The sequence below is a fragment of the Plectrocnemia conspersa genome, unplaced genomic scaffold (assembly GCF_051122295.1).
Source record: "Plectrocnemia conspersa isolate PC_06_02 unplaced genomic scaffold, ASM5112229v1 ptg000013l, whole genome shotgun sequence".
Classification (NCBI taxonomy): Eukaryota; Metazoa; Arthropoda; class Insecta; order Trichoptera; family Polycentropodidae; genus Plectrocnemia; species Plectrocnemia conspersa.
In genome coordinates, this window is record NW_028277177.1 from 10,618,049 (window position 1) to 10,641,220 (window position 23,172).

General features: G+C 30.8%; 2 protein-coding genes across 2 annotated transcripts; both read right to left on the reverse strand.

Annotated features, from left to right (window-relative positions):
* Positions 1 to 1,058: 1,058 nt before the first annotated feature.
* Positions 1,059 to 12,205, reverse strand: spz4 (Spaetzle domain-containing protein 4). Its single transcript, XM_088201703.1, has 4 exons — positions 11,861 to 12,205; positions 2,495 to 3,636; positions 2,268 to 2,429; positions 1,059 to 1,692 (listed from the first exon to the last, which is right to left on the reverse strand). Exons 1-4 carry the CDS (start codon positions 11,939 to 11,941, stop codon positions 1,446 to 1,448), a joined length of 1,632 nt encoding a protein of 543 aa, XP_088057829.1. The 5' UTR covers positions 11,942 to 12,205; the 3' UTR covers positions 1,059 to 1,445.
* A 7,602-nt stretch (positions 12,206 to 19,807) lies between these two features.
* SmydA-1 (SET and MYND domain containing, arthropod-specific, member 1) lies at positions 19,808 to 23,119 on the reverse strand. Its single transcript, XM_088202345.1, has 10 exons — positions 22,842 to 23,119; positions 22,511 to 22,615; positions 22,233 to 22,388; positions 21,917 to 22,171; positions 21,481 to 21,600; positions 21,229 to 21,419; positions 20,970 to 21,164; positions 20,724 to 20,911; positions 20,523 to 20,641; positions 19,808 to 20,447 (listed from the first exon to the last, which is right to left on the reverse strand). Exons 1-10 carry the CDS (start codon positions 22,974 to 22,976, stop codon positions 20,292 to 20,294), a joined length of 1,620 nt encoding a protein of 539 aa, XP_088058471.1. The 5' UTR covers positions 22,977 to 23,119; the 3' UTR covers positions 19,808 to 20,291.
* Positions 23,120 to 23,172: the final 53 nt, after the last annotated feature.

Below are 23,172 nucleotides of genomic sequence, written 5' to 3' on the forward strand. Positions count from 1 at the left end.
GATTTTTATTGTAAAATTGTATACACTATGACTCATGTGGACGAATTATTTTTATCGCGAATGATTTGTTTGTGGTTACCAAACTAAGTATATATTTCGTTTCAAACTATTATTTAGTTTTATATTGATCTAATGATATTAGAAGTTAAGTTTTATATACATATTGTATATCAAATGTATTTTAATTACAATTATAAATTAATTTTTTTAATTAAAAAATAATTAATAAAATAAAAAATAATAAACTCATTAATAATAATTCTGCGGTTGTTATAATAATATAATTATGTAAATATAGCAAAGGTTCGAAAATTTACTAAAACTATTTTTGTTGTATTTTGAATTAAAAAATATTTTTTAATAAATTAAATTAAATTAAGAATTAAGAATAATACGAAATTAGATAAATCAAAATTAAAGTAATCAGACTGTTCTAATGAAAACCAAAAAATAATACTCTGTTTTGTTAAACTGAGATTTACTCATATATGTGTATACAGATTGCTTTTAAAGTTCATATATTGTACATAAATAATTATATCGAATATGTGGCGGCCAATATGTGACACAGATGGAAAATATAACGAAATTTCCATAGCGTAGCGAGATAAGAGATTGATTAACAATGAAAATTTTGATGAGTTTAGAGCGGACCTTACGTTATAAAGCCCTTAAAATGACTGGAGCCTTAGAGTGTCATTGAAAAGTCTACTTCCTCCAGTCGTCCAGCATACCAGATATCAGTACCCGCAGAGATAATAACTCTGCAGAGCTCCTCTCCCACAAAAGCCCACAACTCCATAGAATTACCCACAATAGCCCACAACTCTTTAAGATGATCGACGCGATTGATGCACCATTTGATTTGATGTTGTTACTTTAAATCACATATTGTGATTCCCAATTATTTATTTTGCATTATAGATTTAGGAAACACAGTGTATATAAAAATGTATACTAAAATTATCTATCATTAAGAGTATAAACATATAATAAAGTACATTCACTTATATTTTCATGATATTATATACAATATCAAAAATTAATAATAAAAAATATTTTTAATTATTTCAACATTTTATTATATTTTATATCAAAGTACAAATTTACTGTATAATACAAATAAAAATTAAATAATAACATAATTCTTATACACTTTTCTTATGTATATATGCACAAACATACATTATTGTAAACAGTCACTAGCCTTAAATAAGAATGTTCATATATCACTTGTTAACATTAAAACATTAGTATATTTATATAAATTTCATATTAGAAATTGATTTATTATTAATCTTTTTTAATAACAGTAAGATGTAACATAAATATAACATTATTTATGTAAAAATAGTATAACATTAAAGCATAAGACTTTATTTACATATTTACAACTTGAAATATTATCATACAATTTTATTTACATATCATTTTACTTGTGTTCTCTAATCATCAAAATTAATTGTGTACCAATCGGAAGCGGCTTGTTCGTACATTTCTTTCTTAACGGCGTCGTCTATTTCCGGCTCAATTGTCCTCGGACTGCGTGAAGTGACTCTGAATTCTAAAGGCATATCGTAACATTTGCAAACACAGCATGAAGGAAATCTAAACCAGTCGGAGAATATTCCTCTGCATTCATTGTTTGGATCGTACGCCAGAAGACGGTGAAGTCTATACTGTTGTTCACATCTAAAATTCATAATGTGTTTGAGTAAAGTAACTTAAGGGATTTATAATGTTAATATAAGGTAAAGCACAAACGTTGCGACCAAAGAAAATGTAAATACCTTGTTTTTATTATAAAAAAATAATATTAGGAGAAATAGTATTGATTAGATAAAAGCACTAAAATTTAATTTTTAGTTTGAAGCTAAAAAATATGTTTCTTTTCACATTGATTGGAACTTAGTGTTGTTATAGTCTAAATTTTATATTGAGCAACAGTTTCTAACCTTTAAACAGATACTTTTGAGTTAAATACAACTGTCAATCAGTAGTATTTTGTGCGAGGATTTGAATTTGTTTCTGTATAGGAGCAATAAATAGACTCCTCACAAGGTTGATAGCCCTTCTAAGTATTCTTGCCTTTACATATTTAATAATATGATAATGAGGTAGAATCAATATTCTAACTATATTAACAACAGAAAACGAAGGGTTTGCATTGATACTAATGAAATTCATCTAAAATCAATTCTTGGTATAGATATTTACATTTATTTGTAGCAATATTCATACCTTATTCTATATGCGATTATAATTACCTGCAACCATCTCTACAGAACATTTGTTTATGTTCATGAGTACATTTTTCCCAATGTACGTATTGCTCAAAAGGATACAGATTTAGCAAAGCGAGAACTTCTCCTCTAGTGTTATTTGCCCAAAACGGTGCTACAACTTCTTCTTTGACTGGGCATGCATTTCTGTAATATAATAAGTTGTAATTTTTATAAAAAATGTAAAGAAATATTATATAATTTATACTTACACTCCACGTAGCTTGACAACAGGCTTTACTTCTTCTTGAACGACATCTTGATATAACTGTCCTTCCATGTTTGTCGTTGCAGCTGTATTACTACTAGTAGAAGAACTTGAACTTTGTCCTTTGTAGTTATCTTCAGTGCTATAATCGATTCTGTCATTCTTATTCTGCTCTTCTTTTATGCTTTGTGAAAAGAGCATCGAAGGAGGTAGTGTCGAAATCTTATCCATCATGACTGGCTTCCATCCGTTATTATCATCTTCAATATCACTGACAGTAACTTCATCAATCATCTCGGGCGATAATGTCGTTTCAGATGGTAGTGAATATTCTGAAGTTGTAGTATCAATCGGTGATGTTTCAATGGTTTCACTCAACGTCGTCGAATATAGTGATACATTTTTATGTGAATTACTATAATTTGGATATACGCTATTGGTTTTCAATGTCTGTTTGATAGCAGCTTCTAAAGTTATAATCTCAGGTTCTATCTTATTCAAATCAAGATTGTTTTTACTCAGGTCTTGAATACTAATTTCATCTTCAAAGAACGAAGTCTTATAAGCGGCTATCTTAGCGTCTTCAGTATCTTTCTCAAATGCTGACACAAATGACGGTTTGGTAATCTCAATAGGCTTAACATTGAATTGTTCTTTCGCTTTAGTATCATTTTTCTTCTCACTCTTTCCTGTGTCTTTTGTAGTAGTAGTCGTCGTTGAAGGAGTCGTTTGTACAGGCCTGAAGTGCGGTACTGTGTACGGTTCACTAGATCGACCCGTCGGTCTTTTCGAATATATGAACTTTGTGTTTAAGATATCATGGTCTTTTGAGTATCTGGCAAATGTGTTGTCTCTCGTTGGTTGGTCGTATATGTCTCCATCCAGGTCGTTGTTTTCGATCTCGGCTTTCAAAACGGCTATGTGTCTTTGTTCTCCATACATGCGTCTCATCAAACCTTGGTTCTCGTGCACGAATCTTCGAACAGCGTGCCATGGATAAGTCTTGCCCGGTCGGTTGCAGTAGGAATTTTTGCTGAGATCACATGGCGGTACGGTGTTAGGACCAGATCGACCTGATCGGTAAGGACGGGCGCAAGCTGATGCATAGTCGTAGTTGAAACTTAGTGTGTTTTGAACACAAAGGATCTGAAATGAAAAATAAATAACTATTATATAGTATATAGATTCAATTAAAATATTTAAATTAACATAAAAACAACAAAATATACATAGAACTTTCTGAAGTTGAAGCTGAAGCGATATAAGTAATAAATATTTTATGAATGGTTTGAATGTTGGCTAAATTCATTCAATATTAATTTTAATATTTTTATTATTCATAGATGTCTATACACATATACATATATGTAAAAAATATTTTAATTTTATATTTATAACTAAAAGATTTATTTATATATACATAAATGGACCGGCGTTAGTATAGTAGATAAATGTTTTTGTAAACATTGATTTGGACCGATTCTAAGAGATACATTATAATTACTTCAATTAAATGCCTATCATATGTATTTGGTTTATAAGATTTAAGTTTATAAAATTGTATGTACTCTTCCTGAATAATATTAGATCCGGTGTAAAAAACAGTCTGATTTTATAAAAATACAACAATATAATTTTCATAATCATAATCGTTGAGCAGGTTTTACCTGTTTGTTTTAAGAAACAGAAAAATAAATATTATAAAAAGAAAATACAAAATATATGTATGTGTTTTCCTTTTTAATACCATTATGTGGATTACATTATAAGAGCCTACTCCAACATGTTTACTAAAAACAAAAGATTACTTCGATTAACTTTCAATTGTATTGTTACATCTGCAACACATCGTTTGACGGCCGTAATTGGCAATAACTATAATATTTCATGAAGACAGCTTGAAATTCACCATATACAGATATCCGTATGTATATATTCCTTTGTGACACGACAGCAGTTAGTCTAATACGTTACAACAGGAACACAATCAACAACTACTAAGTAAGGAGAAAAACACCAGACTGAAATCAAAGTCAAATCAGTGATATAAGTTTGATAAATTATAAATTAATATTTCAGCTTACATTTAAATTTAATTATACATCAAAATATTCATACGTAAAACTAGAAAAATATAGGAAAACCAAATTTGCGATGATAAAGCAGAATTATAATTATATATTAATCACTTAATCTGATCTCCCAGAAACACTTGGGTCTTTTTGGGATTTGAACCTTGGTCTTTCAGGCAATAGTCACCGACTTTTACCGTTTGTATATTATGGTGAACTGGCCGTGTAACCCGGACTCGTACAAGGCCAACTAATTCGGCTAATAAATTCAAAATTAAAATATTTCACTGAAACGTATATGATCTTGCACTATTCGTTCCTACAGAGCAGTAAAAATATTTTTTTAAACATTCAGATTCGCTTGATTGAATGAATTTGGTTATACTTATATGTGTATTGGTCCATACATGCGAACCGAACCACCAATATTTAAATTTTAGTTCATAACACTACATAAACTGTATTTTTTGGAGAAATGTACAATATATTTAAGTAAAAAGCGCATACAAATGTAAAAATCTGTTTTCAAAATGGTTGTGAATATACAAATGAGAAACTGTTGATAAATATTTCTTGTTTATAATGTAATTTCAGCCATAATACATATTATTCTATGATCTGAATTGTTTTAGAACCGTGGAAGATTGAAAACCATTGTCATTGTTTAGATCGTACGCAGCAAAAATTCCATTTTTCAAAATAAAAATAGAATTTTGATTATAAACACATTAATATATAATCACTATATATTAAAATATTAGTTTTATGAATAAGAAACGATACCATATTAACCTAATACACTTAAACATTCTAATAAAATATTACTGGGCCCCGGCAGTCTTGTTTCGCGCTGACCGGGCGTTGATTTGCACCGCGGCTCATAAACTCAAGCTTTGCGCACATAGTAAAATATTATGTTGATCAAATATGATGCTATAAGTCAATAAAAATGACACTTAATCGAGTCTAAATAGCGTTATATAGCACAAATATATTTGCACAATAAATATATGGCTGATGAACCACAAATTGGTGATCTCGATGCAATACACAAAGTAAGCCAATGGGTACTGGCTTATTTTGTGTATTGCATCGATCATTTAAGTTTCTAATTTAGGTATGGTATAATCTCTTATCTCTGTTTTTGAGTTTTGTTGAGTAGTGTCAATGTTGCACATTTTAAATAAAAATATATATGGAAAGTAAAAATATAATTTCTGTTGAAATACTATTAATGAATATTCTTTGGTGAAGATAAAGTAAAAAAAACAGTGAATCTCATGATAAAGATTCATTGCTAAAATCATAAAAAAATATTTTAGACATTTAACAATTGACTAACTTTTTGTTCAATGTCAATAAGTGTTTTTTTATGAAACGGTTATTTAAAGATTAGGGTTTATATGAGGTGGTAATCGATATACTTATAGTTTGGGTTAAAATAGATAAAGGGGCGTTCTATTGTATCGTAAGTCAATTCCAGAATAATTTGCTTTATAACTAGACTTCACGAACATCACTCGTAATTCAATTAGTGATTTTTTAACATATTATGCTAATAATATTTAATTTGTTGCGTTCCATTCATGAAGCGAAATCATATGTTAATTACGATCGATATTTTGGTTCCAAAACTGGTCTCCATATGATTCATTCTTAAGCTATTGAGTCGACAAACGCATGAGATTATTTAATTTTCTCTTTCGAACGGATTATATGATAATTTTGTCAAAGAATCCGCGGAACACAGATGGACCAGAGAAGCTGATAGTGCTGACGTCAGAACTTTCACTACGTGACATTCATCTGTACAAGTTCGATACACGTTTTTGTGGACACATTTTATATTTGGCTCGTTTCTTATGGCGCATTTGAAAAATTTCACCAAAATAAATATGTTTCAATCACAAGTATACAAAAATATAACTTAGAGGAATTGTGTAATAGTATTTCATTGAAATGATGGCATTTATATTTGCCTTTAATCATATATGTATAAATAAATAATATATATTGGTTCAAGTTAGAACTTAGTGTGAAAAGAAAATGTTTGTATTATATTAAAAAATGTAATTAAAACACTTGTGGGCATGTGGAATACATTCGAAAGAATTAGAATGAGGCCAAAGTTTTGTATAAGGATTCAAGGTCCATGAAATGTGCTGCTACTTTCACTAAGCGCATTTCTAGATTCTATGACGCCATCATACAGCTAGTACTAAAACAAAGTTACTGGTTTATATTAATTTATAAACTAAATTATTATTTTTTTTTGCAAATCTACGATACCAACGATCTCTAAAAATGCATTTTATGTAGAATATAAAACAAGAATATTATCATTTAATAAAACTGTATTTTAAAAGAAGTTTTATATATTTATTTTATAATATAATTTATTGTTAATATATCAAACAAGTATATGAGCTGCTGTAAAATCATAATAGACCTAAATTTAATTAATTAATTAATTCTGAAGCAAGCTTGGAAATTATCAGAATTATCTGGTTTTGGATTGAAACTAACTACCGATAAATAAACAGAATAACAGTATTTTGATTCATAGCATAAACTGTTTGTTAAATATCGATTTCGATACGTTATAGAACCTGTGACTTCTACAGTTATGATGTGTCCTTGAAAGCAATAAAGTAGTTCTGCATTAATAAAATATATTATTATTATTAAATATTAAGTTACGCTTAATACGTGTCCATATATTCTCACGGCTTTTGCTGAAATCAAAGTTCAAGTTAAGCTCAAACAGTAAGATTTAACGACGGTGGTTTTCACACACCATATAGAGATGACTGCCGATATATGAAGGTGTGTTAGAAGGTTAGAACAAGCGAGGCACTCAAAAAGCATTAATGGACGAACACCTGACCATTAAGTAATGTGGGACAAGTATTCACAATGTCAGGTACTTCATTGATGGATTTATGTACTTCTACGTACTATATACGAACACACACACCTTTTCTTTTGGCCTGTATGTTTCTTCTTCTAAGCGTATATACACCTACTATTTCCCTATCTTAGAATCTATTCTACTTAGGATATACAATGGCAGTACGTACTGCTCGCGGGAATTAGAAATTCACGCATATGTGTCGGTTGCCCTCACGAAATGAGATTTTAATTACCTAGTTCACCTTCGTACCAATATCGTGAGATTATAAAACAGCGCCCTTGATATCAACTTAGAAAGTAGACAAACACTTTCTTTGTTTCACAATGATCTTTCGTCAATAACACGGTCTTTCGTTGCATATTTATTAATTAGCCTGCACGCACGTATCCGTATAAGAGTTTGTTAATAAATAATTTATGTTACTTATAAAATCAAACAATTATTTATATACATATATATGAGAGATTTGTAAAGCATTTTAATTTATCATTGGCTTTATTTGGTAACATAATCATCATAAACCTCAATTTAGCGTGTTTAGAATAAGTTAATTTCTACATCAACAAGTTTTATGCCTAAACGCTTTTTCAGCAAACAAAGCGTGCAAAGTGTCTATTAGCTTATTTTTCTGGTAACTGTTTCATAAGAAACACTTCTAGATTTTGTGTAATTAATTCAATAATCTTTAACGCCATAATTTTTCCATTAATGTAAACAGAAACGTGATTACCCCAAAAGTATTACAAAAAAAAAACTTTAAATAGCCATAAAATTTACCATATTTTGTATTGATTTAAAAGAGATAAGATATATAATACAATCCACAGCTGCACAATATAAATGCAGAATTTCGGCAATTACAAAGTGTATTTTCATCGTTGTATTGTTTGTCAAATATTTGGAAATTCGGATTAAAGTTTCTAGCAGACAATTCATTGCGTTAATAAAATTATCTTATACGAACACAAATTAGTGCAGCGAAAATAAAACCAAATCAGTATATATGTAATACATATATTATTTTTAAATAAAAGCTAAGATTAGACTCTTTTCACATTTGTTAAACTTAAGTCGCATTTTATTTGCTCGGACACATAAGTATATTAGCTAATTTATTCACTAACGGTTTGACTCATCACATATTGACAATTCAGCGTTCGGTCATCAACTCATCACAATTAATAAGTCTGGTAGGTACTTATCGGTGCCCAGACGAGCAGTTTAAGAGAGAAACCGATTAATCTAGATTCTTTTAACAGTTTTCGAACGGTGAACACATTAAAAGTTCGGCGAATCTGGGAAGCAAGAGTATCGAAGGTACCGGCCACCAGTCTCGGCCAAGTGCATGGCCAGAAGACATTATTATGGCCCGAGGGCCCCGGCAGCCGCCTGCTTGTCTGGTGGACCAGTGGGCCAGACCTGCTGGACCAGTGGTCAACAGAAGAGAGAAGAAGAAGTCGTTCGCTGCCCACCTGAGCCGCACCTCGCAGTCACTGTGTCAATGTAAAGAGAATTTCGCAGACACTTTTTAGGCCATCCGATTTATACGATATATATGTGTGTGTATGCGTATATATAAGTGTATCCATCGTGAGATCGAACGTGTGTTGACGCCTTTTCCGTCACGTAGAGAAATGGTGAAATTGGTGTCGTTTCAACACCGCTTTTCTTAAGCGCATAATAATAATGGAATCGATCATACACGTGATGCATCTACATGTTACGCAATGTGCAGTAATAATAATTGCTTTTATAAGTAAACATTATTAGAAAATTGTTCAATATATTCTGTCCAATTACATATATAATATAAAAAAATCAATATATTAAATACAACCTTTGTTTACCTTAAAATATATAATTATTGCACATGTCGATGGCTAACATTAATTAGCTAGCTCCATATTAGTCAACTTCACAGAAAGTACTAAAAACTCTAAATATAGTTATGTTCATTTAAGTGGAGCTGTTTTAGAAGCAATTTAATATTTAATATATATCCGAATTTTACACAGAAGGGTCAATTTACAATTTATATTTATGCTTGAATTAAGTGCGATTACTATTAGGTTTAATTCTTCTTATGGTATGTTAGCTATCATCTGATAGTAGGTACTTACTACCTACACATATAATAGTATTAAATATTTTTTTTTGAGAAATTTATTAATTATATTAATTGTTTTTATTGTACATTTTTTTCTAACTATACTGCAATTTTATTACCGCATATTATAATACTTTATTATCAAATTAGAAACTAGGCGAACTAGCGAAACCTTTGTTCTAAAATTAATTTGTGATATTATAAAAAGCTTTGTTAATTTAGGTTAGATGTATTTGTTAAAATTATTTAATAATAACTCTTAAAATGTTATATATAATATAGAAAGTATTAGATTGCTTTTTATGAAGTAGCCAATTTTTATAATGAGATATGATGCTCCATTTACAGAAACAATCTTCTGACAAAGATTCAGCAATGACTTAAAGATTGTAAAACCGTCACTATGAAATGATTCTAAATGTTAAAATATGTAATAATCTGTAGAAAAAAGATCGGGGGATGAGGCAAATTTCTAATCGTAATTCGTTTAATTTTGCAACAGTAATTAGTGAAATATGAGGTCTCGCATTATCATCAAACAATATTGCTCCAAGTCTATTTACCAACATTGAATATTTAATGGTTAATTTTCTATGCAAGATTTCAATTTCCCTACAATATGATTTTGCTGCAATAGTTTTGCCTGGCTTAAGAAACGATCCATGAATACTTTTAGGTGCTAATATAGTTTTGGAGCTTCATTACTGTTTTTTGGCTATCGTATATGATCCTAATTCCTATTATTTCTTAGAACTAATTAAAAACAGACTTTGAAACGATACTGATTTTGCCTTTTCATCAGTTTCTGCGATACCAATTTGTCCATTGTGTATCCACATAAATTATAGTTAAGTTTTCCTTAGAGATGTTTACACAACAAACTAAAATGTCTAACTCAAATTACTAGCAAAATGAAAAAGCAAACTAGTTTTCACTATTTTGTTTTGTATTATATTATATTATGATCAAAAAGTACTGTTCTTTGTGCAAAGTTTGCTTGTTGAAATAGCATCACTAATATTAAATAATTTTCTGTATTATGTAGTAAATATATATCTAATTTCTCAATTTAATAATTCAGTTATTTGTTAAAAATTCTTTAAAAAAAATCATATCAAAAATAGTATTTTACAATAATTTTACTTATTTATTTTTAAATATATTGTTAATAATAATTAGAATTGTTTCTTAATAAACGCAAATATACAAGATTTATTTTAATTTAATTATTACAAAATATAATATTTAAGATATAACTGAAAATAGATAAAATAAAAATAGAGCAAATTTCGAGTTATTTTATATTCATATTATTTTATACTTAATATATATTTTTTTTATAATAAAGTCTTCCTTACAAATTTCTGTATTAATTTTAACTTTTATGTATTATAATCCTATTTTATTTTAATATTTTATAGATACAAATATATTTATTTAAATTAAATTAAGACTACTGTAACAGGTTACCCAAATGCGTCACAATGGTCTATATATACATATTTTCAAACGAATTTTGCAGATTATATGAGGCGTTCCGAATATTAATGGCTAACTTTACAAGATACACTTTCATTATTATTTTATAATAATATTCTACAGACCTAAAAATTTGGTTTCAGAATATATATTGAAAGGCTTATACAATATGAAAAAAATCTTTACATGATTATGACAAATTTATAAAAAATCAAGCTCGACACAAAATGCGTGACTACTAAACTGCGTTTAGTTGGCCCTTAATATTCTAAAAATCTTTGTAGTCTTATCTCAAAATATGTATTTGTTGAGCTCGTCCATAATATTTTAAGCGCCACATATGATTATAAAGATTATGAACTTCGAAATATAGTTATAGATTATACCCATATTTCAAATGTTAACATCTACTTATAATAATGGTAATCTACAAAGTGAGTTATTAAAACTCTCAAATGACAGCATATCATTATACTAATTGAACTTTAAAAAACGTGATGCTACTTGAACTAGCATATAATTATAGCTTACGTTAAACACACTCGTAAAAAACTATGCCATTAATTACACTCGAGAAAATCACAACGATCTGATTCTTTCATCGTTTTTGGTTGAACAATACCGCTTTGAACTTTTACCGTTTCTCATTGTGTGTAAGTAATTCAATGCAACAGCAAGATCATCACACAAAAATCAACGGCACCTTACATACTAATTAATATTATAATAACGACTCACACTTTACACAGTCATCGCGATTAATTATTTATACTAGAGGGAAAAAATACTAAGTCTCACCAGAAACAACGTGCATATGCAAGCAGCACGCATCGAGTGATTATCACTCATCCCTCGGCGATTATCACTCAGCGTGCACATTTTATTTACACCTGTCACTGATAATATGTCATCTCGTCGTTTATCACACAGTACACACAGAGAAGAAAATAAGCACTGAACTTTTACTAATAGTTTTTCGCGTTGTTGTTGTTTTCGGTCAAAGTTCGCGAGTGATAGTGAATGAGCTAGTGATAGGTTTCGACGTTGTTTCTCCACCGGCGGTTGGGTTGAGAATGAGTTGACAAGCGACAGGCGATAGGCGACAGGAGACAGCAAGCAGGTGGGAGAGCGGGCGATTCTCACTCAATCGCACTCACTGCAACTCACCACCCCTCTTTCTTTCTTTCACTATAGCTCGCTCGCTGCTGCCTGGCAGGCGATGGTTTTTAATTCAAAAGTGAAAACGAGTCGTTTCGCGTTGTTCTCTTTGTTGGTGCTTGAGGAAATGTGTGCCGCTTAGATCTATGATCTAAACCAGAGCGTTCCATGCCTTCCAAAATTCTTGGAAATTGTTCATATACAACAATACATGAGCAAATTATTAAACACACTAGGTGCTATTTATAAATTATACATATCACACAAAAAAATCAAAATTAATAATTATTAATTTTATAACATAATTAAATAAATATTATGATTTTATGTATTTATTGTTTTTCATTTCAAACTGATAGGGGTTAGCTCAAAGCGATACACTGGGGTTAAATACATTAAAAAAATACTATGTAATTAGTGAGACACAAGACTTAAATCAAAATCTGTAAATCAGTGATTATGAATTATATACTATTACTACAGCTTACAATCAATATATGTCTCTATTCACGAGATTTAATTAATTTACTTCTTATTAATATAATTAGGAAATCTAACCTGCGATGATTGATCACAATTATATTTATATTTAAAATTTGAAAAACACTAGTTTATATGGGGCTCGAACTCATGTTTTGCGGTTATTATTTACCGACTTATAAATTATATTTTTATCGGGCTGGGTATTCTTATTATACTTTGAAAATACCTCTTTTTTATTTAGGAACATTATTGCATTTAATGAGCTTGTGAATTGACACGACCATTTTAAACACTCGACTACGTCACATGAACCCTAGCGAAAATTGCTATCCTAGACATTACTTGAATTTTTATTTTTATTAAGTACGTACGTAGTATTAAAATATCACTTGTTAAGATCAAGTTGTTAGTATAATGGTTAAGAGAAATAAAAAATGTTACTGCCGGCAACAAGCGCGCAATCAGGATCGGCACTTATATTTTCTGACTGCCTAATAAATTTTAAGCTACGTTCTTGATTTCAATTTCAATAATGAAATCGCCATAAAACTTTAAAATTTTAATATTTTGCATTGGTTTACAATTTTTTTATATCAAAATGTAAGCTAAATTTTTTTTAGTGTTATGGTTCAGATTTTTTTAACTTGATATTATAACCGAGAAAGCAATAGTCAATTTTTTAACATGAGTTGACATTTTTGTTGTTAAAAATGGATCAAGTCAAGTTATTTTGATTAAAATAGTAAATCGCCTATTTATATTACAAAGCGACCAGAACCCAGAATTATATAAATAATAAAGTGCAAAACACAATTTATTATTTTATTATAATTTTATATTAAAATAAATTTAGCACTAAATATTTTAGTGCCATAAAATTTTGCACGCACTCTATGTGACTGGCGAAGAAATTGGGTCCCGCGGTTACCGTAAGAAAAAGTGTGTGCATTCAGTAGGTCAGTCGACTGGTCGATCTTGTCCATATTTCTTATTCACTCACACAAGGCCCATAATCAACGCGATAGAACGAGACGAAGCAATTTCGACGATCTCTCGATCGTCTGATACACGACACATACCGTTATCTGCTAACTCATCGTTATCCAACCATCGATTTTCGATCTTACTATTATTTAAATCGCTCATTTGTTTTTTTTAATGAATATTAAAATTTATTCATCCAAATCAGATTATAAATCCGTTACATATTTTGAGGTAATTTTAATCTCTCAATATTGCGCATTAAAATCATTTTATTAATACAAATGACAGCGAATTTTAAAAGTTGATCAAGTCTGATAAGAATCTTGTTAGAAGAAAATTGATCTCATGATAGTTGACGATCACTGAGAGTAAGCGACAACTTGAATGAAGATTTCGAACGTGTATTCTGTAATCGTCTCATTATTGCTGGGAAGCTTTTTTCAGACATGCGAATTTTATATAAAAAAAACTTCAGATCAGATTCAAGAGAAAGAAAGAGAGAGAACTCTAATGGATTCATTGCCACCATTGTCGCAAACCGCAAAAAATATATATAGATATTGCAATTGAGCCATTTGCTAACGATTATTTGTTCTTTATTTTTGTTAGTATGTTCTAGAAATTAACATTGAATTTAATTGAGCCGTCGTTTTTACGCTCTGATTTTTGGAAGAGATTTAGATATCTGTAGCGAATGTTCTCATGCATAATAAATCCTCTTCTTCTTTGGGTACCGTGTCCGAGTGCGGGTGTTTGCGATTCTCTGTAGACTTTTTCATGAGCTCTCCGCTATTTATGTTTTTTTCTCACTTTGTGTTTTAATATCTGCAAATATTTTGTACAATTTACTACAGATAAATAGTGTCAAGTTCTATTTTGTAGACTGAATGCTGGTGGAGAAGTGATGTATTCTGGACGATCTGCTGATGTCTCTTGTGTGAATGCGGGTCTCTCTTGATTTACCGCGGATTCTGTCTGCTGTCTTAAATCGTGTTATTGTCTGCCGATGTGACAAAGCGTCACATTTTTTACACTCTTGAATTGATACAGCTCTATCTAATCACAGATGCGGATGTGGGTAGGCCAATTGCATCGCTTGATTATTCTTGAAGTGAAACTTGCGAAATCGTAAGATGAATAAATAAAAATTGCAAGGGGTAGATGACCATAGCGGTTTTTACGCTAGCTAGATGCATTGCTTATCCCGAACATTTTAAGCACAAGAGGGTAGTTTTTTTACGGTGCTTATGCAACTGTGGTATTGAGTATTTTTTATATTTTTAGGCGTTGATGTTATTTTATTTTCATAATATTTGAAATGGTTGTTTGAATTCCCTCAGCGTTAACAGTGTAGCTGGTTGGACTTCCCAATACTATTCATTTTCCTCAAGTATTATAAATATTACGAATGTTCTAAATATTTAAGCTATGTTACAGTTATCATTAGTTTTGCTCTCCGGTATATTTGTAATTAAAATCCAGCTATTATTAGTTTCAACTTAGTATAACATTTTTATTTCGATTATATTTTAGTATTATCAACATAAAGCTTTAGGGGTTCCTAAAACTTGCGTACTTAATTTAGAGATCATTTTAATGAATATTTCAAACAAATAGAAGAAAATATTAACTTGTCTCGAAAGTAAAGCTTAACAATAAGAACTACCGGGAAGTGAGAGTTCGAGACTAAAAAATTGCGTTAATAATTGTTAATATTTCATGGACCACCTATTAGAACATCCGTCTTGAGACGTCAATCACTCATAATTACCGATAAGTACCAAAAATGACCTATTTGTGTGAAAATAATGCGCGATGGACAACGCGTTCTATCCTGCGCAAAAATACTATCGTTATTTGAACCCCTTTGTTAACAATCGCCGAAGCGATCATCTAAAAGGATAGCTTTCATATTTTTAAAACATAGTGTAATGTCCAAGTGCAGACAAACTATGGAGCAATTTCCCTAGTTAAAATATGTATATCTACTGGTGAAAATGTACTTGCACTTCACTAGTGAAAATAAAATAAACACTCACTGTAACATTTTAACATTACATGCAAATAAATATTGATAAGTATGGTAATGTATATATTTATAATATAATTTTACTTGCATATTTCAGATAAAATATATGTTCAATGATAAACATATAGTATATCTACCGGTGAAAATGTATTCCAATATGATTATACTGAAATGACATATTTAAAAATATATTCTCAAGATAGATTTTCTTTGAGGGATAACCCGAAAATTTTTGGTTTAGAATCAGGGACGTAATTTTAGATTTTTAAAATATTTTAATTTTATTTAGATTCATTTCCTGGTCAAATTAAAGTGGGGGTTCACTCACCTGACGTCCTTGTTTGGCATCTTTGAAATACTGCTATTCTTCTTATTTTTTCTATATAAAAATAAATGCACATGAATTAAAAAATATAAAAATCTTATTTTTTCCTTAATACCTTAACTATCCATTTCTTCGACAATTGTTGAATGATATTATATATAATACAATATCGATAAACTAGGATTGTTGCGATGAAATAGAGAAACATTCCATTTGAATCAGCACCTGAAGATGACCGCCACATCGCGATTGAAAACGTTCGCCCAAAAAAATATTGGCCACAGGGAAATCGTATTATCAGTTACAAAAATCAAATATAAACAAGAGAGGTAATAATAAAAAAACAAAATTTAATCTTTATACTTAGAATATTTCAAAAATATAAATCAAATGAAAATTGTTATTAATTATTTTTGTTATTTATAATATAATGTATAAGTTTTACCGCAGTGTTTTAAAATCCACGATTCAATCCTCATTTATCTTTGCGAGAGCAACGCGTCTGCAACATCTTGGGTCAGTGGATTATTGTAAGGATGGACTAGGATTGCGACGAAAAGAAGAAACATTCCATTTGATTCAGCTCCTAAAGATGATCGCCACGTGAAAAAAAATAATGGCCGAAGGTAAATCATATTATTAATTACAAAAAAATAAACGTTGAACGACTACAACGTCACACCCCTTTAGCCTCAAAACCCGACAATACAAATCATGTAAACCAAAATATTTTTTATAAAAAGTATATTTTGTTTGCTTAGTGTTCCAAAGCTTAGGCATAAAAAGGCTTCCGAAAATATGATTTTTATTTTAAGCCCAAAAGGATTGAAAGGATCGTTTTTTTCACTTGAATTTATTATTGATTGTTGAAATGGTGTAAGCGCTTTTTTTTACATAAAGTAAAATTGTTCAATTATTAGTTACTGTTGTTGTGTGACATTTTTTGAGTCACTATAAATACGCGATGTTCTCGTAGCATTTTCTGGGCTTGTAGAATTAAACTAATCTCTGGATTTCGCTCATCATAGTTGATCCAAGATTTACGCGAAGAGAGAAGCGGCTGTCTTCTTACTCTTATAAATTTTGATTGATGCTCTGCTTGGTGCAAATTCGGATGAAAATTCGTGTCTTAATTCAGTAGTAAGTGATGGAAGTTCTTAATGAATTTCTAATAGAAGTGAATAATATGCGCTATGTATGCGTTTATATATGCTTGATCGAGATTTAGGATGTTTCTTTGCTCTGGTCTCTTTCGACGTGCACACCAATTACGACCATTTGAGGATGGAATTAAATTGTTTATTTCCGTCGACTTTCTTATAAGGCAGCAAAAGACTGTTTTCAATGCATTTAGAGATATTAATTTCTTGAAATATTTTATCATCACCGGGTGCGTACGGTGATATACATTCCCTTTCGCAGGCTCGTGAGTGAGTGAGAGATAAGGGCGTGTGCTACATGCGTTCCGCACACCCTTATATCTCACTCATTCTCGCTACTTAACACGCGAGCAAGCGAAAAGAAATGTATCTAACCCTACGCGTACGCGCCTGATAAATACACTTGTTGGCGAGTCGTTAAGATTAATATAATTTTTGTTTATTGCGCTTTTAACACTTTTTATCATGATTAATGCACTTTGACACTATCTGGTCGTGTTGTCCCTTCTTTGCACTACTGTGCCTGAAGAAATCGTGACTCTTTTAGTAATGTTGTTAGAATCGTTTAATATGTATTTTGCTGCTGGATATCTGAAGATTCTACATTTTACTTAAAATATAATATTGAATCTAAACATCATATATAATGATATTCAAAGTTTGTAGTATTAATTTAAAACACACAAGTGCCCGATTAAGTCAAAGAAAAGTTCGAATGTGTTACGAGAATGGTGCGTACTTAATTAGCAATGCTGTCCGAGTGCGAATCTAATCGAGTCCACCTTGCTCTGCCTCATTTTCTCCAATTTCTCGAAGCACAATTCGGATCGTGGACTAGTCCTTCTGCGGTCGGCGAGACCACGATGGCCATGACAGTGACCGAAGGGCACAAAGGGAGCCGAGGTGTGCGTGCCTTGATGTGTGTCAGTGGTTGCGGTCTCTTTGCGCGGCATTTACATAACGTGGGCAGGTGGAACTGCCTCACTAATTCCTTGTTTACTTTCACTGTGCTCCACTAACGACCAGTCTCATCTTTCGGTACCATTTACACCGATCGTCACTTCTAGGCTGATTTTATCTATGTCCGAGACCGCGAGAGTTGACCGCTAAAGTTTGAGTACGAGTTCAACTAGAATTTATGTATGGGTACTTTGAATACTTTACCATCTTAGTTAACTATACGAGTCGAATGTTGTTTGTGTGAATGTGAAGTGTTAGACTTGTAGAATAGAACATTGCGTTCCACGTTTTATTTGCAAGTGTTGCTTTGAATCGTTAAACTAAAGAATATGGCGCTCAACAATGTTGCACTTATGCAAAACTATCGCATTTAAATTTATCATGGACTTGGAATGACTATACAAATTGACATTAGAATACGAATAATAAATATAGTAAATCCACAATCAACAATAATTTATTAAAGTATATATTATAGGGTTAAGTACATTATCGCTTCACAGAAAATGCATAAGGGACGTGTAAATCATCGAATTGTATATTTATGATACCATTATTAGTTTATATTTTGGTAGAATTGTTTTCATGTCTTGTGAGCATCGAAAGGCAAATCTTCAAACGCAAGACATATGTATTATATGTTAGGTGACTATGAATATGTGCATAATAAATGTTCAATCTGGTTTATTACGATAATATATTTTTAAACCTGTATAAATTTTTTGAAGTTGGTAAAAATTAAAATTATCTAATCAATATGATTATAAAAATTAAAAATTCTATCTTAAAGTAGACATAAGTATTTTATATTATCACTTTTTGTAATTAGAAAATTATTTACAGTAATTGTGATAACAAATTTTTCATTAAATAATATATAGTTTTTTTTATAAATTAATTGTTAATTTGTTTACTCTCGTCCATTCACTAATATGGATCAAACAGATGCATGTTTCTTTGAATATCTTTGTATGAGTACTGCATCATACAGTTGACTCCTTCCTGCAAATTTACATGTGTATAGAATAAATAATAAAGGTCCCAATATAGAACCCTGTGGAAATCCACACTTGACCACCTCACATTCGCATTGTGTACCATTTATTATTTTATTTTTTAAATTATTTATTCTATTGGCAAGAATTGATTTTTGATAGAACTGGTAAAACAGATTTTAGTGATCCTCTTATCATCAGCTTTGTATAAAGAAGTTATTTTGGCAAATTTTGGGCAGTCGAGGAATATTTCCTTTTTTAAACTTTATTGAAACATTTTACTAAAATAAGACCAATAAGGCTGGCAATTGATTTGATTGTATTAACTCCTATGCCATCAATACCAGGCGCTGCACTAATTTGTATTTCATCTAAGAAAAGTGTTCCAAGATAAAATATTTATTCAATTCGTTAGCATTTTTTTGATCTGTAGTTAAATCTCCATTTATATTTAGACGAACTTTTTTCTCATTTTTATTTTCTGGAGTATTTTTGGCGATTGTTTTAATATTTGATTTTGTCACTTCATTCGAAAGGCGTAAGAGGTTAGTAACCGTGAAACGACGCGAAAGAAATCCGCGTTTTTGCTCTACCAGCATTTGTCGACAGTGATTGTGGATATATCTGTGAATAATTATATCAAACAGTACGGCGGTTTTAGTACAATATATTTTAGAAAACTCTCTTTTTAATCTTAGAAAATACAAAATGTATAAAATATAAATAAAAACAAATTTAGATGTTATAAATGTGTTATTTTGTAAGTTTAGTACCTACTGCATAATTCATAAATTAAAGGCATAGTTAATAAATATAAAATTAAAATTGACCGAATCACCAACTGTCCACAAAATACAGAAAAATTAAATATTGGTCAACGACAATCAATGCATTCGTATTTTTAAAAATATTTTTTTGGTTTAACGATCAACAAAAAATAGTATCAAGTAATGAAATATACAATATGGTTAGGTAATTTTAATTTGGCGAACGTTAATATCAGAAAAAACGCCACACTATATGTAACAGTTAAAAATCAATTATATAAATTAATTACTATTAGTCTTAAAATTGCATTACAAACAAATTTAATTAATAAATATAATATAAATCGAAAAAACATATTTTTGATAATTTATAAAGGACTGTCAATCGTAGCATATAAATTTTGCAATACAGCGTCCATTTCTGCAATATTTGCCGAAGCTTGTTTGGCAGTTTTTCCTTCTGTGGTGTCAGATGGTTCGTTTTTAAGAAGTTGAATTGACTTTTCCAAGTATTTACGAGCCTCCTAAAATAATAATAATTAAATTAAATACATATTAAAAATATATGGCATACATATACTGCGTAAATAAAAATATACCGTAAGATGATATATAAGAGCAGAAGGGCCTTCTCCGGTTCTTGATGCTCTTCTTCTACCAGTTTCAGCAATTGATGCGTGCAATTCGTACAACAGCATTCCTCTAGCTCGAACTTCAGCTATATATATTGTTGCAAGCACATTTAGAAGGAAAAGTGTTAGATGCAATAATAAAGTATTGTATATGTATATAATACATACCAGGTACTAGCATTTCTAGGAATTCAGCTACTCTTATACAAGTCTCTACTTTCATTGCTAATCTTTCGTCACTCAGATCTACGAGTCCATTTTTGGTGCCTTGTCCAATGAGTTGTGCTAATGCCAAAGTCACATCCATCATGTAATAGTGCTGGGGATGCAGAAATTTTCCGTAATGTTGAAGGAATCTGTAAATAAAATAAGAGTCATACATGATCATGGTTAATAAATAAATATAATACAAACCTCAAACACGATTCGCAGTCGCCTTTTTGCATAGCGTCTAAATCTTTTCCCACGTGAATCAGTAATTTCTGTACGGCACTTCCTTTGACAGGTGCCGAACACACATTACAATGCCAATCCGGTAAATTTTCTTCATCATCATCATTTGATTCATCTTGTATAAAAGATTTTGGAAGAACGTGCCCACCGCAGCTTCTATTGTCAAGTGAATAGATATAATAAAGAAGTATTAAGAATTAAAATATTATAAAATGCTTACTGTTTCTGGCATCTAATGGCACTGAACATTGTCCCTAGTTCTGTGACATCAGTGCATCTTAAGCATCTGCAATCGAAGAATTTAGTTTCTTTTAAATAACTAAGGCGACTCATTGTGCTCCACATTGGATCTGCATAGCAAATGGATAGGTTTTCACCAGCTTTTATGTTAACTGCCGCAGCGATTAATACCTATTATAAGAATGGATAGTTATTGAAGAGTGAATGTGTAAAATATTCGATTGTGCCATACTTCTCCTTGGTCTGTGAAGCTTTTTGTACAGTTAGCTTTGCAATTGTGTTCGAGCATTGATGTGGTGTTAAAAACGGCAACATATGGAGGTTCCGTAAAAGGTACTTCATGACCGTTTACCTGAAAATATAGATAAGTCATGTTTTAATAATTTTGAACGACTTATATTTTTAATATCTGATCGTTTAGTTAGGTAATAAATGAGTGATAAAAAGTTCTGAGAAATCCAACTAAGGATTTGATAATATCTTGTGATTTCGAAAAGCTATGAAACGATTTCGTTTTTTATGCATGGTACTGTACATGTTCATTTTTCGGCATATGTTAAAGTTAAAGTTACATAGCTGATTAAACCGTAAACGTTTTTTAATACATCAATACCTAGTTCATAATGATTTAAATCTTTATTTGAAGTTAGTGGGTTATATAAAGTTACCTGAATAACTCCAGATATTTTCATTATCTCATCTTCAGTAAACTCTTCTTCAAATTTAAAGAAGTTCCTTGCAAACTGCGCAATGTGTTGTTGGTCATTATGCCACTTTTCCGTTCCTTTTCTATGTTTACAATGAGACTCTAATTCCAATAGCTTGTTCCAAACATCAGGATTATTCTTCTTCATATACAAACATCTTATGACTGTAATGCATTGATAATTTGGATGGACACACCCAAAAGTATTAATATGTATCTATAAAAATGAATCAGAGTTATTTGATTAGAAATTCAATACTACGAATCAAAACGCTCACTTTCTGTCCTCTGGATGCTGTTAAATCACACTCAGGCTTGTGATTCGGAGAATCCTGACAAGATATGCTGCAAACTGGCCAACCGCATTTTTCGCAAGGTTTCGAATCTTTATCATCGATTACCTTATAGCATCCAAGGCACACTGGTGCTGTGATCTAGAATGATTATGAAATATTTGTTAGATGAATCATGGATTATTTCATCGTTTCGCAAACTAAAAATTAGCACGTCCGCGTAAATATGTATGTTTTTTTTGGTGGAAGTGAAAGTTATTAACCTGCGCTGGTCCAATAATGAGAGGCTTTTCCTTGTAAATGATTTCTCCTTCCTTTATGTCTTTGGTGGCGACCAAGTGTCGGCCGAGCGTTTTGTCCTCTTTAACCTAGAAAGAGAGAAAAACGTGAAAGTGCACAAAATGCTTAAAACAAACACATTGTTAGTTATATGCGTGGCAAATTAGGAAATTCACTAAACAAGAGAAGACATTCGTCTATTATCTTTACTGAAACGTGCCGTGTTTACTTTCTTGAAAATGAAAGCGAAGCAATTTATGTCTCGAGAATTTTACCATATTTAATATTACGAAATTTACTCCTAAGAAAACTTACCAAGAAAGGATTGCAGGTGCGCTTGTGAATCTTCCAATGAGCTTTTTGATGCTCCTTAGAGCAGTAATATACTGCAGAGCATTTAGCGCATTTTTGAGTGGTATTCGCCTGACAAATTGCGCAATTTCCTTTCATTCTTAAATGTTATTTTGTGTAATTTTGAGTTTGTAAGTTCAAGATTAAAAAGAAACGTGGCTCAAGCCGGAAAGAACGCGGTAGAGTGCTCCGGGAAAAGAATTTCTCAGCTTCCTAGAGAGCAATCTATTTTTGTATGCACTGAAATAAAACACAGTAACTACCAACGTGTATATGATAATGCTCTTAACTTTAT

Bases quoted from the DNA above. Each gene is read 5' to 3' on its own strand.
- spz4 (XM_088201703.1), bottom strand. From the start codon at position 11,941: ATGTGCACGCTGAGTGATAATCGCCGAGGGATGAGTGATAATCACTCG. The intron at 3,637-11,860 runs GTGAGACTTAGT...TTTTCATTTCAG, and splicing joins GCATATGCACGTTGTTTCTG to ATCCTTTGTGTTCAAAACAC. The intron at 1,693-2,267 runs GTAATTATAATC...TATGAATTTTAG, and splicing joins TTCTGTAGAGATGGTTGCAG to ATGTGAACAACAGTATAGAC.
- SmydA-1 (XM_088202345.1), bottom strand. From the start codon at position 22,976: ATGAAAGGAAATTGCGCAATTTGTCAGGCGAATACCACTCAAAAATGC. The intron at 22,616-22,841 runs GTAAGTTTTCTT...CTCTCTTTCTAG, and splicing joins GCACCTGCAATCCTTTCTTG to GTTAAAGAGGACAAAACGCT. The intron at 22,389-22,510 runs GTTAATAACTTT...TAATCATTCTAG, and splicing joins TCATTATTGGACCAGCGCAG to ATCACAGCACCAGTGTGCCT.